This window comes from Carassius gibelio, chromosome B14 (genome assembly GCF_023724105.1).
Source record: "Carassius gibelio isolate Cgi1373 ecotype wild population from Czech Republic chromosome B14, carGib1.2-hapl.c, whole genome shotgun sequence".
In the NCBI taxonomy this organism is placed as follows: domain Eukaryota; kingdom Metazoa; phylum Chordata; class Actinopteri; order Cypriniformes; family Cyprinidae; genus Carassius; species Carassius gibelio.
The window spans coordinates 8626671-8641368 of NC_068409.1; the positions used below are offsets into that span (position 1 = coordinate 8626671).

The window sequence follows — 14698 nt, forward strand, 5'->3', positions numbered from 1 at the left end:
TGAGCTTGTCTGAGGTCAGACCACATTAAAAAAAAGTGTTAAAGATCAAAATGTCAGATGGATGTGGTAAATTCTGAAACTATGATTTTATAAACTGAAATCACGCTATCTAAAATGTATAGTGCATGACATATTTGTAAATTCATCTGAGATTAGATAATTTTTAAACTTGACAGCACAATTTATAAACTCATTTGAGATCAGAAAGCATCTCGAGCTCAATTTATAAACTTATCTGAGATGAACCAGCATCATGCACTAGAACATGTAATTTGATCTGATATCAGATCACTTCGAGACAGACACTGGAAACCCTTATGAGATCAGACAACATTTTGTCCTGACTATACAAATTCATTTGAAACCAGACAGAATCTGAATAGCATACTGATAAAAGTATGAACAAAATTTTAAATGTCAGACTGAGTTTAGTAACCCACCTGAGCACAGTCTTCTGAAATCACATTTTTACTCAAGGCAGGAATAATGAAAACCATCATCTTTTTACCTGTTGATGGTTGAATGAAGACATTTGTTTGCTAAAGGACTGGCTGCCAAAATTCTGTAATGAATAAATGTGGATTATATGACTGCACAGGGCAGCTAGGTCTTAATAGCCAATGCACACATTCATTTATATCCAGTGTTGTAAGGCATCTAATCCAATCGCACAGCATTTAGCTAATCAGTTAACCAAGAAAGAACATATCATAAACATTTTCTATAAAACAGCTTCAGATTTCAGCATCTCCAATGAATTCAAAACCAAATCAAGCTCACATTTGTATCATTTTTATTTTCTTGAAAAAGAAAAACAAGTGAAAAAGCTTCTGAAAATAATTATAATGCTACAGATTTCTTTCTGTCGTACTACGGGAGGAGAGGAATACATTTACACAAGGGTGTTTATATATTTATATATCTCTATACTCTCAGGTATTAAGGAGGGAGAGGAATTAAGAACAAAAAGGTATTCCTCAAGTAAAATGACATTTAAGGGGATGAGTGGGGGGAGAAAAGAAAGAAAAGAAATGCAATGCAATGAACCTCCACACTACTGAGGATAAATGGATCTGTATCAAGATGACGGGATCTGGACAGTGGATTAGAGTATCGTTCAGCAGTAAAAGCAAAGGGTTTTAACGGCAGACAGAAGGCTGCTCTGAAACAGAAATCAAACTGTAAAGGAATAGCACCTGTTGATCTCTTTAATAGAAGAGCCCATGGCATGACAGGCCTGAGAACCCATCTGATTGCCAATTGCAGTGTTTGTGTGTACACAGAACAAAGGGAAATAGTTAACTACAAAAGGATACTCATCACCCAGACCCATTTATACATAAGCCCCGCCCTGGATGCTTCAAGCTCCTCCCTCCTAAGCTGCTATACATGAAACCCGGTCCTCTGTCAAACAGAGAGCCTCCCTACAGACCTACAGAAGCCATCACTCACACGCATTCGGACTCTGCAGTCCTTCTCAGTCAAACAAATATTTACAAAGTCTCTCTCTCTCTCCCTGAGGAGTGGGTTTTACGATATCCTCTGGATGAGCTTGTCATCTGATAGGCAGTAGAGGGCATTGACAGACAGCTCGGAGATAAAGCTTTCGCACGCCTGTCGCGAGACCCCTTTGCAGCCGCGCAGGTCCAGTACGGAGAGACAAGACAGGCGCCGCAGGTACACAAGACACCGGTCTGTCAGGCGGCTACAACCTGACGACGACATCAAACAGGGAAGTTTTAGCAATCATGTTTAACATTTGACTCCTTGGTTGAGAGCTGTGAATGGGTCGGTGTGTGTTTGCGTACCTGCTAAGTTGAGGTGTGTGAGTGTGTTGCGTGTGGAGGAGCCCACGGCGCTGAGGAGGTTGAGAGCACCGTCTGTGATGGGACAGTGCGAGAGCTCGAGGCGAGTGAGCAGAGGCATGTGTCTGATGATCAGCCTCAGCGTGGCTTCGGTCACCTCCAGACCGCACAGCCACAAGCACTGCATGTGCTTCATCTGGGAACGGTTGTCGCTGCCTATGGACACACAGACATGTAAGGTTTCAACTTGGGGTGTGTGATATGCACCGCTTACATTCATTTCAGTTTGCACATCAGGAAGATTTACAAGCTTTCTTGAGCGGTTGTGTCATCTCCAAGCAACACAGGACTGCTTCAGTAGTGAATTGATCTTAAATCGATTTAAAAAAACATGATTCAATGACCAAATGAATCAGCCAGCTGAATGAATGATATGAACAAATGACTCCAAAAAACTAAGTTCATCCAAAAATGAAAACTTGCTGATATTTACTCACCTTCTCAGTCCATTCCAGGTGAGTTTCTTCCTCACTTTCTCAAGTGATTTTGAGAAATTTCGCAAATCAGTTAAGCTTTTAACTTCACAAGACATTCATTGATGGACTGGAGGGTTACTTGTGGATTAATGTGGGGTTTTATTTTTTAACAGCTGGTTGGACTCTCATTCTGACAGCACCCATTCACTTCAGAGGGTCCATTGGTGAGATAGTGGTGTAATGCTAAATTCTCCAATTCTGTTCCCATGAAGAAACAAACTTACCGACATCAAATTTTATTTTTTGGGTGAACTACCCCTTTAAGACTTGCATCCACCCACTCTAACAGTTTGTGTTTCATACTTAATGTATTAATTTTCTTACAACTATTTCATAATTAAATATATATATATATTTTTGTAAATGCATCCAACCCACTTCTGAGCTGCATCAAAAATTGTGTAAATAAATGCTTTTTCAGATGTATCTTCTGTGTCACCGCTGCAGTCCAAAGATGGATTTTGTTGATTTCATTGTAATTGTACGTACTTACTTAATCCTCTTCATTCCACGAGAGACATAAGGCCTTGTTTTATTTGTAACAGTATCTTATTCTAATTGAAATTATTGTTAAAAGTAACATAATGATACATACATTTTATAAAGTATTAAAAAAAAAAATGCCCTAAAAATGTTAATTGAAATTAATTTAGCGGACAAAATAGTGCCTTGTGGTAATCTGAAATACTGCTGTGAACTGACCATCGCACATAAATGACACGCTTTGGCAGTCAGCCGTTCATGACAGGCCTAAACCAGCCATGGCACCAGCAAAAAAACACACTCAGCAAAATATGCTCTAATGATCATAATCGCCAAATCCCAGGAAATATTGAAAATAATATTTTTGAAACATTACTGTCAATATAGCACACTCCTATTTTCATGTAATAGAAGAAAAAGTAAGAAATAAGAGTTGAGCTGTTTTAGGATTACCTGGTGGGTTCAGCAGCTCCCTGATTTGTGCATCTTTGACACCATCGGCCCAGCTCAGGTCTAAAGAGCGCAGTAAAGGACAGCTTGGAGAGCTCAGTGCGCAGACTGATGCCCAATTACACCCTGATAGCACCAGGTCTTTAAGGCCTGTGAGAGAGCTGCCTGTGAGTCAAATCATAACAAGTACAGGGTATAAAACAGATGCAGTGCTGATGTGAGAACAGGCACCTGGCAGGCGGTTGATGAGCCAGCTGAGCTGCTTCTTGGAGATGTTGGCCGAGGAGAGGTCCAGTGTGACAGGCTGCCGTTTGATGATGCCCGTGAGGGCCTGAGGACTTATAGAGCGGCAGCGGCTCAGACTGATCCGCGTCCATAAACGCTTGTCACAGCCCCTAGAATCACACCACTGTATTAAAACACACACACACACACACACACACACACACACACACACACACCTTTGCTCTGTTCCAAAGCCTAGTGAGATGCCTTCACAGGCAACATTTAAAGGCACCATAGGCAAGATATCTTGTATGGGCAAAATTCTGATGCAGTATCAAGTGTATACTTCATGATGAAAGTTATCCCAGAATGCACTGCATCAAAAATCCAAGATGGCCAACAAAGAGAAGGAAATGTTGATTATAAATAAACATTCCATGCAATGGCGAAATATATTAATGACTAATTTACACAATGTGTATGCAGTATGTTTATGATTAGAATGGCACGCTGTTATCTTAGCAACAACAGTTTCAGAGTGAAAACAGCACACGTGGCACTGTGTTTATGTACACATGAGCAGATCATAAACCAGTGTTTTTAGTAACTCAGAGTGGCTCGGTTCACATTAATGGCTGCTCTGCACATACTCCATCTCTAAATCTTTTATGTGCACTTGAAAATGCAGCAACCATTTCCCCAAAATTGTAATGGGATAAACATACAAACTGCCCACTGTCAATGTAAAGAGAAGCTTTAAGGTCTCCCTTCATTTTCCTGCCAAAATAAAAGCTTGATGTCTTCATGTTTTAAAAAAAATAGAGACAGTCAAAACGTATTAGTAATGTCATTTTACAGTTATACTGTAAAAATATTTTTTTTAACTGTGAAATTACAATAGCTATTGTTATTATAATTTTTTTTTAAATGCACTTATAGAAAATAAGTACAGCATAGACGATATATTTCTTAAAAACATTATAATTAAAAACAACAATAACAGTAATAATAATAAGAATTACTAGTATTAACACGCAAGAAGTTTTTTCCCCCCAAGTGTGATGTGGTAATTTTGTACTCACCATTTGTACCAACTCTTGCAAACAGCCATGCAGACGCACAGCTCTGCACGGGTCAAGTAGCGGAACACGGACACCCACACCTCTCTCTCCCAGCCGGGCTCGTTCCCTCCGTTCTGCTCCGCTGACGGCCGCAGGGTGGAACTGGAACAAGAGTCTGAGGACTTCGCCTTTTCCGATCGAGTCTTTTTCCCAACTCGCTCCTGAGTCAGCCGGTGAGGGGAATCTTTGAAGTTTGATCTCAGACTCCGCACCATGTGTGAGTGTTTGGATGCGCTTCTGGTCAGAGTGTGCGGTGATGATGAAAGAGCATGTGATTTGTTTACGTGCAATCTGTCCGCAGGCGAACGAGGACCGTCTGAGTGAGGGGCACCGTTTCGCAGTGGGGGACGGAGCAGGGTTTTGGGGTTTTGCGGAAGGCTTCTAGAAGACAAGTTGGCTTCCATTTTGGGAACAATGGCGCTAGGGTCGCGCCTACCCCTCGATGGCTGTAACGTCACTGTGACGCAGGACCCCTGGCCTCTGACATCATCATTTAGCACCACAGAAGTGTCAGATGGAGAGGCCTCTCCTCCCTCACTGCTCCCCTCGCTCTCTCCGTTTCGATGGCTTTCTCCATTCTCGTCTTCACCAGCTTTAGCTCCTCGTCTCTGAGGACGGTTCTCTTTACCATTATACTGTCCGTTCTCTTTCCTCTCCTCCTGTTCTTCTTCCACGGAGTCATCTCTTTCAACCTCCATCTCCATTCTTTCTCTAAGGCCTCCCCCTCGGCCACCGCCTCGGAGTCGTACCCCTCTTCCGCGAAAGGAGGACACCCCTCGGCCACGCGAAACGCTCCGTCCGGGTCCCGCTCTGACTACGCCCCCTCTCTCCAGACTCCGCTGACGCAGGAGCTTTGGAGAAAGAGAGACAGACGAACGGGTCTGAGAGACAGACAGAAACAGAGAGAACGAAAGCACAGCCAAGAGCCACAGAGAAGAGCGTGTGAGAATGGGAAAAGCAGGATTACAGATGCGCTGCGATGAGGAAAGCAAATGTTAGAGGCTCAAAACACTTACCGACTGGATGATTTTGTTCCGTTCTAATTTTATCTGCAAAAGACAATAAGAAATCAAACATGCATCATTATTTATATATATATATATATCAGGGCCGGGACTTAATTGAGATTAATTACTTACACAAAAAATAACGCGTTAACTAAGATTAATTAATTACAGAAAAAAAATTCCCGCATTTTTAATAACTTATTTTTGCACCGCGGAACGTTTCTCACTGGATTTGTTTCGGCGGGACCGATTATACTGGAGCACCAACTAGCGTTCGCATATCACTGCAGCACGTCGAGCCTCAAGTATCACCTCAACGCAAAACATATAGCAGCTAGCGTGGATTTTACACTTTATGTTGAACTATGTATTATTTTGTTGGTGCAACAGTTTATGTTGAACTCTTTATTGTTTTGTCCAAGGTTATTGAGAGTTGGACTTAGTATGTTATGGCCTCTGAAGCAACAGAGAGATGTTTTCTAATAGTCAGTGTTTTCAATGTTCTGAATGTAATTGACAGTATTGTGATTTACTTAAAAAACACTTTACAGAAGGTTCCAGCACCTATAAGCTTCCTGAATTTCTGAAATGTACTATTTCTAAATTGTTTCTAAATATGCTATTGCTACACTTAATGGCAAAAATTGCACTGGTCTGGCTAGACTTGGTTGAACAAAAATAAACAATATTTTGTTGCTTAAGCTTATGTATTCAGTCATTATTCAATGGTATACTATAAATCCATGTGAAAAAAAATTACTTGTCACTGTTCTCAGGTCAAATATTTATATGCGATTAAAATGCGATTAATCAATTACAAAGCCTCTAATTAATTAGATTAATTTTTTTAATCGAGTCCCGGCCCTAATATATATATATATATATATATATATATATATATATATATATATATATATATATATATATATATATATATATATATATATATATATATATTTTAATTAGTTTAAATAAGTTTTAGTAAAATATTACTACTTCAATTGTAATACAAAAACAAAAAAAAGAGTAAGCTAATTAGACTGGAGCTTGAATTATTTTAAAGTGCCTTTCATTTTTGACTGTCTATAACAATGCTGTCGGTTCTCATACTGTGTTCTAATATGTTTTCTATTGAATTTTTAACATTTGATTCATCAAGGACGCACTATTAAATCAATGAAACGTAACAGTAAACATCTAGAATCATTACAAAAGTTTTACGATTTTCAAATTTTTTTCAGGTTTCTGCAAAATATGCAGCACAATGGTTTTAACATGTAGAATAACTCCAACTGTTTCTTGAGCAGCAAATCACTATATTATAATGATTTCTGAAGGATCATGTGACACTGAAGACTGGAGTAATGATGCTGAAAATTCAGCTTTGATCACAGGAATAAAATACATTTTACAAAACATTTAAATAGAAAGCAGTTATTTTATATTGTAATAATATTTACTTGATTTATAGTATTTTTGATTAAATAAACACAGCCTTGATGTGGATAAGAGACTTCTTTCTAACACATTTAAAAAACCTTACATTACCATTCAAAGGTTTGGTTCGGTATCTTCAACTTGTTGTCAAACAAATGTAAATTTAATGAATGGAAACTGTAACACATATGTACTGTGTGTGCACCTGTTTGCATTCTTACCCTTTTCCTGAGCTGTAGCTCCAGCGCTCCTGCTCTCCTCCTGTTCTGCTGGTGCTGCAGCAGGAGTCTCTGGGAAGGGGGCGGCTGTCGTCTGGAGCGGGTCAGAGGCGGGGAGGAGAGGGAGAGGGGCGGGCGACCTCTGCGTCCTATACGCAGACCCCCCACCCCAATCCCCTCTCTGTATGCCCGCTTAGCTGGAGGACCAGACAAGCGACTGCTGTTGGACACGCTGCTGTCTGTCTCTTCCTCACTACTGCTGGAAGACTTCAGAAAAAAACAAACAAACACTAATTACACAATTCGTCTTTAGATCCATTTATCATCTGAAGAGTGGGTCAAGCAAAGAGCAAAGGTCTGTTTAAACAGGATGACTTATTGCATTAAAAAAAAAAAAAAAAAAAACAGCAGAAAGCATACCTCGGTTTTTTTGCCCTGGACACATTTTGGACATTCCCAACAACTGGGAAGGTCCTTATTAATAATACCCTCACCGGGCACCTGCAATATACACATAGTATTAACACAGCACATATAACAGCTAATTTCACACAAACAAGATGTGGGACAGACACGTACATGTACCTTTATACATTCTGGATGAGTGATCTGAGCGCATTCGGAGCACTCCATGAGCGTTTGGACGGACTCGGGGTCTATAGACTCCTGATAGCCTTCCTTACATATGGCACACACTGCAGTAAGAGGTAGCGCCGGCTAGAAAAACAACACAAGTGTGAGATACAACACTCTCTAACATAGCACAGAGTTCATTTTTACACAATTTATACTTTTGCCTTTTTATGACAACGCTTTGCTTCATTGTCAAACTGTATTCAAGTCGATTTTTCTATATACACTACCGTTCAAAATGTTGGGGTTTATACATGCGTTTTCGAATTAAGGTCATTATGCTCAATTCAGATTGCATTTTTTTTTATTAAAAAACACACAGTAAAAACTGAATAATTATTTCCATATAAAATAACCATTTAATACATTTTAATATGCTATATTTGAATATTAATTCTAGTTCTTCATCGTTCTTATATGCTGGTTTGTTGCTGATTTTTTATTCTCAAAGCTAAAAACAATTGTGCGGCTTAATATTTGTGGATATTTCTTAGAATTCTTTGATCAATAAAAAAATTCCAAAGAACAGCATTTATTTGAAATCGTAATCTTTTTGACTATAAATGCCATTACTGACTTTTTTTTTTTTTTAATAATAAAAGAAATAAAAAAGCCCACACTTTTGAAAGGTAGCACATATGGACAAAACTTTGACCAAATTTTCTAACACTAAAAACCCTTGCTCTCAGTAATTTGATGGCATTAACGCTGAACACAGATACTCACTGCAAGACACTGACGGAGAACACAGCTCTTCTTGAGTCTGCCCGGCCCTCCAAACTTCCTCATGTCCCGACAGTAGTTACAGTCGCCACACTCGGTGCGCAGACAGGCCTCGCAGCGTTTGCAGCGAACGCGTCTGCGTCTCAGAGCAGAGATGGAGGAAGACGGCTTCACGGGTCGAGGAACCGGCGGCAGCACGGGGGCTGAACCGGGAGCACGCGGGCGGTACAGCAGAGACAGAGGCGGAGGCGGCTCATACCACGAGGGCTAGACAGACACAGACACATTTTTACATCAACTCAATACTTCTATACATGCTGTATGGACGGTGGACAGTGTATAACCTACCCTTTTGGGCCATTTGACGATTGGTTTTCCAGTGTAAGACAGTTTGGGGTTATCATTGGCATGTTCCTCTAGCAGCTTCTGTTGGGACAGAAAGAAAAATAGAGAAATGAGCTTAAGTTAACAAAACAACAACAACAACTATATTTCTATGGCCATGGTGTTATGTTCGCACCCGTATGTCACTGAGTAGTGCAGGGGCGTTTCTGATGCCTGCTGGAACACATTTCTTGTGTGCTGGCAAGTCCTCCAACTTGTGCAGTAGTTCCCAAAGCCCTTCCAGCTCTAAGGGTGTCAGGTGAACTTTCACCCCTGGACGAGTAGGGGATGCTGCCTCTTCCTCCGGCTCCTCTTTCACCACCTCCTCCTCCTCCTCCTCTTTCACTACAGTTTCTCCTTGATCATTAAAGCCTGCTTGTTTAATCACATCCTCCTTCTTTAGCCCTGTGAAGCACAACACACATGTACCAATGTAATTAGGATTGTATTGATATGTTATTGTACACATTTATGGTGTGTGCACTGACCAATGCCCAGTGAGTGCTTCTGGAACTCAGGTGTGAGGTGAGACGTGTTGGTCAGACAGTACAAGTAACGCTCCAACACATACCAGCACATCTCAAAGTAGAAAGGGTAGCGGAACTTAGCAGGGACCTGCACGGATAAACCACAGAGACAGTCCGAAAAAGCTCATGAATGGGCATAAAAGGAATAATTGAGGCTTGTTTGAGTGCTCACCCGTGTGCGGTCCTCAATGTTATAAATGTTGAGCTGCATGGGAATGTTAAAGCTGTGCAGAAAGTTTCCCCCAAACACCAGCGTATCCATCGGAGTGTAAACTGCATGGATCCACCCTACACACAGAGACACAGTGGTTTGGTCCTAGAAAACCTGGGAGATTCCTTCCTGAAGTGTTTAATGCATGAGAAACATGTGTACCTGAGGGGATCATGAATGTGTAGCCTTGCTTCAGTTCAATCCGTTGGCACATCCTGGCTTTATCGCCGAGAAAGATGTCACCCTGCTTCCCTGACAACACCCAGTTCTCATAGAGCTCCAGGTTCTGAGGTGTGGGCGGGATCAGCCAGAACACCTGAGATCATTCAGAACAACACGGTCAACAAGGACAGCCGATTAGGAATCACCAGACGAGCTGACTGACACATAGATTTCGAAAAGTTTATAAATGCCGCAATTATGGAGAACAAGAGGATTTGACAAGGAGAGGACAACCCAAAAAGATCAAACAACCTGACAGCAATAAAAGCTGAGAAAGAAGATTCTCACACATCTAATGGTTTGAAGTACCAAGAAAGCACAAAATTCGAACTATGCTACTGGTCAAACGTTTAGCATTGCTGAGCAGAAGAAACTTAAAAAAAAAAAAAAAAATTTATATATATATATATATATATATATATATATATATATATATATATATATATATATATATATATATATATATATATAGCAAATTTGCCACACACACACACATATACACAACCGAATTTCCTTCTGAACTCAGCCTCTTTGTGAGCGCACTACAGTGTTGTATCTTTAAGACAGCACTCACCTTCCTTCCCCTGAGGATGTGATACCAGACTGATGTGCCGCCAAAGTCTATGTGGAAATCTGTGAAGCATCCCTCGACACTCATCAGACAATACCTGAAAAACACACGGCTGTATGATCAACCTTCATAAACCAAGCAAATGTTGCTCTAGTGTTAGAATGAAAAAAAGTTTAAATTATATTGTATGAATAAACAAAACAAAACGTACTTCTGTACTTTAGGGTACTGCATGTCTATAATGGCATTGGTGGAGTCTCTCTGACTCTCTTTAAGATGCCGCGGCCACATGTTGTCCACCCAGTCAATCATATCAACCTAATGAAAACACAAGCCATTATATTGGCATTCTTCTTTTTCATTATCAAACAGTGCCATCAGGATTTCTCAAAAAAATGACTATCAGCTGACAATAATTGCGAGTGCACACACCGAGGTAGGTCTCTTGACTAGATTTTCTAGTTTTGTGTGACTGAACTCCAGACTGATCACATTGTAGAGTTTTTCACGTTCTGATGCCGGGGTCTCATAGTATCTCCTCCACTGCCCCATTGACATCTCAATGCCTTTTTGAGTGGTCACATCCATCACATCCACCATCCTACGACTGCCTATCAGAGCAAAGGAAAGGGAGGGAATGTTAGCAGGAGTCAATGATAATAAGAGAGAGATAGAGGAACAAAAACTTGTTCTTACCCACAAACAATTTCACATCACTGACACTGAAGTCTGGGTCAGGCATCCTACAAAAGACAGATAATATAAAGAGCTGATAAGTTTCAAATGAGTTCAATGACTACAAACACTGGCATGATGAAATAAGCCATACTTTATGCCAAGACCATCTGCTTTCTTGAAGATAATGGGGTCCCGGAGTCCCTCCCGTTGGATGTACTCCAAGGTGAAGTCTGCAAAGAACACCATACACGGTTAACATGGGCCTCCAAATATGCACGTTTTCACAATGCAAAGTATTTCAAAGCAGCTTAACAGAACATGACGCTTCAAAACTAAATCATAGGTGGCAGTGGGAAAGAAAACTCTCAATATGGTTTAGCTAGGATGAGAGGAACTGAAACTCAGCACATGGAGCTCACCATGAGAACTAAACAACATGCAAAGTTCAGCACAAACCTTTCCCGTCCATAATTTTGACCAGATCCGAGTTGTATCGGTCACTTTGGAGTTTCTCTTCAAGGTCGAAGGATCTCTTCCCTTCGATTTCATCGTCTGAAATGCCATCATCTTGGTAACGCCGCCGAGTGCCAGTCCGCTGAAAACAGATGACCAAGAAACAATACTCAGATTAACATAGGAATGCAAAAGCCATTTCTGCCCAATTAATCTCGATTCGCATTAATACAATAGAATTTTCTTCTACAACCATCAGACTTTGACTTCAACATTTACAGACCAGTGGTAACACACTCCAGTCATGTGTTCACAAAACCAATTCACAAATCCAGCTCAAATTCAAACTAACCAGCATTTTCCCACAAAAACCCAAGGGTGACCCTGCATGCTCTTTTTCTGGACATTTCAGGCAACTTTGAAATCAAAGCCAGGAGGACATGACCAGGAAAAAGAGGATGTACGTTCAGCCAAACTTTCCTTATCTTTAGTTTCAAATGCAACACCAGAGCTTTCTGGCAAAGGTGAACATCCCCATGTACAGTTCTTATTGATTTATGAAGCCTATTTATTATTATACTGCTGCTGAGGCACGGTCTAAGTGTACACAACGATGTTTTGACAGTCTCTTCCTCAGGCGCGTGTTCACCCGCGAGTGTGACGTCAGGCCTCGAGCGCCAGCTGTCGACTTAATAACGCCGTTACATCTCGGTTAAAAACCTCAAACAAACGTTCCCAGGACTGCAATTTTGTGCACATTTTAGCTGTTGAGGAACATGAGAAACTTACCAGGCGTTTGCTATAACGGGAACTCTCCCCTTCCATTCCCTGAAAAAAATAAAAGGATACATTTTGAACGTTTCCTGCAGACAATGTAAAAAATGAAATCAGGTGAACCGAGAATAACTGCAATAGTGAAACTAACTAGTTATCAACACACACTAAATTTAATTAAACATATAAGTACCTACCGCAACCGGGTTATGTGTCACAAAACCGACTGAGCTGCCTAACTTTACCCAACAGTCTTCTGGGCATTAGTAGGGAGTTAAATGCTGTCTATGTGGGAGGCTCGCTAGGCTTTGAGACAATCATTATATAAACCAGCAGTGCGATCAGACAACAGAGTGCGTCTAAATGATCCACATTTACCATTCACCAGGTAATAAATCAAAACGAACAACACATTTTAAAAGCTAAACTATTGGATATTTGTGATCTGCAACTAGTGAAGTAAACGAACAGCGAGGAGCTGTGACAGATAACTGACATTTATTGCAGTTGAAGCTGCTCTAGTTCTGAAGCGGTTAGCTTGAGCGAGCGCTCCACTACTTTTGACCGGGAACCAGTAATGTTAATATAATTCAACCTAAAAATTGGCTTGTCTGCATCACAAGGCTCAGTTGTAGCTGCTCTATTACTAAAAAGTATAAGGTGGATTTAAAATAGCAAAGTTAAGCCCTTGAGAGTGGGTGCTAACCAGCTAATCCACTAGCATTACCATTGACAGCCCGCGCTAGCCCGTTAGCCTGCTAGAAACAAAACAAAAAAGACCTTTAAACAATACCTTAGCCTTCAACTTTCGCTTTCTGCCGATAGTGTCGAGTCGCTCTGTGGGATTAAAAATTCCCGTTGGACTGCGAATTCATCCTGTGCAGTGGTGCTGTTCTTCACTTCATATTATTATTTTTGAACGATAAAGTTAAATCAATCCGCTTTCATCCGCCATTTTCAGATTGTCATGATACACACACTCCACTACTAGCTACTCCCACGACACGCCCTCTGAAATAAACAGCCAATGAGATAGCGGGAATGCAAACTAGGCGAATGATGATTGGGTCAAAAGGACGCCAATCATACGGGAGCTTCTGATTGTTAACGCCCCTTGTTGGTTCATTATATTTCGCGGGCCAATAAATGTTCGTATTGTTGCTCATAACGGGCAGTTTATTGGCTGCGGAGTGAAAATCGGGTCATTATGGCAGCCTATTGCTGGCAAAGAATATTTTAGTTGAAATATAAACCTATCAACGGACGTAAACTATCTCTGAAAACCCATTGGCTGATTTTTGCTCACCGGCCGCATTTCTCAAGAAGAGGATCGAAAACGAAGATAGTTATTGTCTTGTAAAACAGCCAAGTCAAGAGCCACCTGCCATCATTCAGAAACATCCAAGGGTGTCTGTCCACATCAAATATAACGTATTTAAAAACCTTTCAAAGATTAAACCTCGACTAGTATATGAAGTAAGCACATTAAAACAAAAACACCTTTCTTAAATCTCATTTTAATAGATAGATAGTTACAGAACACATGAAATACATCCCTTACTGAAGTATTCAAAAGATGTAGTTTACTACAATTAACAGCAACACCAAAACACACAACCAAACAATATATGAGAATATAAGACAGCGATATGAGACATATGATTATGAGGAAAAAGAGGCAGAAACACAAATAAATAGAAAATATATATATATTCATCTCTCTCTGCTGCTTTCTTTGTCCACGTCATAGACCCCTGAACACAGATGTGTGTGCAGCAGGAGGCGCTGGACCCTGGGATGTCTGTATGAACCACTGCATCTCTGAGACATCGAGAAGCAGCGAGGGCAGGAGATAAGGGCAGCAGACTAAACTGTGGTCCTGAGGTCACTTCAGCCTGAAAAACAGTGAAAGAGCGAAAGTGAAACAGTAAGAGATAGTGAGAGGAGATGAGCACACACATGAAATATAAACACTGGGATCTGTTGGTAAGATGATGATGTTTAATATATATTCATGTTTCTATTCAGCAAGGACAAATTAAACTGATCAAACATGAAAAACTATTTATTTTATATAAATTCCGTTCTTTTGAACTCTCTATTCATCAAAGAAAATAATAGTATGATGGTTTCAACAAAAAATGTATTACTGTTTATTTACTGTAATTTACTCTATTTATTTACTGCTCATTTTTCTTTAAAAAAACACTAGTTTTTCTAATCTTTTTGTATTCAATCTG

At 40.3% G+C, this 14698-nt stretch overlaps 2 protein-coding genes across 9 annotated transcripts in view; both read right to left on the bottom strand.

Moving 5' to 3' along the window:
* Nucleotides 1-776: 776 nt before the first annotated feature.
* Nucleotides 777-13457, bottom strand: LOC127971409 (lysine-specific demethylase 2A). 3 transcript variants are annotated; one of them, XM_052574404.1, is made up of 23 exons: nt 13252-13457; nt 12474-12512; nt 11688-11826; nt 11383-11461; nt 11250-11296; nt 10986-11164; nt 10765-10871; nt 10557-10650; nt 9923-10076; nt 9722-9837; nt 9511-9637; nt 9159-9427; nt 8987-9064; nt 8642-8905; nt 7868-7999; nt 7703-7783; nt 7286-7549; nt 5637-5669; nt 4582-5501; nt 3506-3669; nt 3278-3424; nt 1809-2021; nt 777-1712 (listed from the first exon to the last, which is right to left on the bottom strand). In XM_052574404.1, exons 2-23 carry the CDS (start codon nt 12507-12509, stop codon nt 1531-1533), a joined length of 3825 nt encoding a protein of 1274 aa, XP_052430364.1. In that variant the 5' UTR covers nt 12510-12512; nt 13252-13457; the 3' UTR covers nt 777-1530. The 3 variants fall into 3 exon arrangements, with proteins under 3 accessions (XP_052430364.1, XP_052430365.1, XP_052430363.1); XM_052574405.1 differs by having other exon boundaries at nt 4582-5471; nt 13252-13434; XM_052574403.1 differs by having other exon boundaries at nt 7862-7999; nt 13252-13434.
* Nucleotides 13458-13955: 498 nt separating this feature from the next.
* The window catches only part of LOC127971633 (syntaxin-3-like), a 28898-nt gene continuing 28155 nt past the window's right edge, over nt 13956-14698 (bottom strand). For all 6 annotated transcript variants that reach the window (XM_052574794.1, XM_052574795.1, XM_052574797.1 and 3 more), the window contains one exon: nt 13956-14353. The gene's annotated coding sequence lies outside the window, so the exon portion shown is untranslated. The remainder of the gene's footprint in view (nt 14354-14698) is intronic.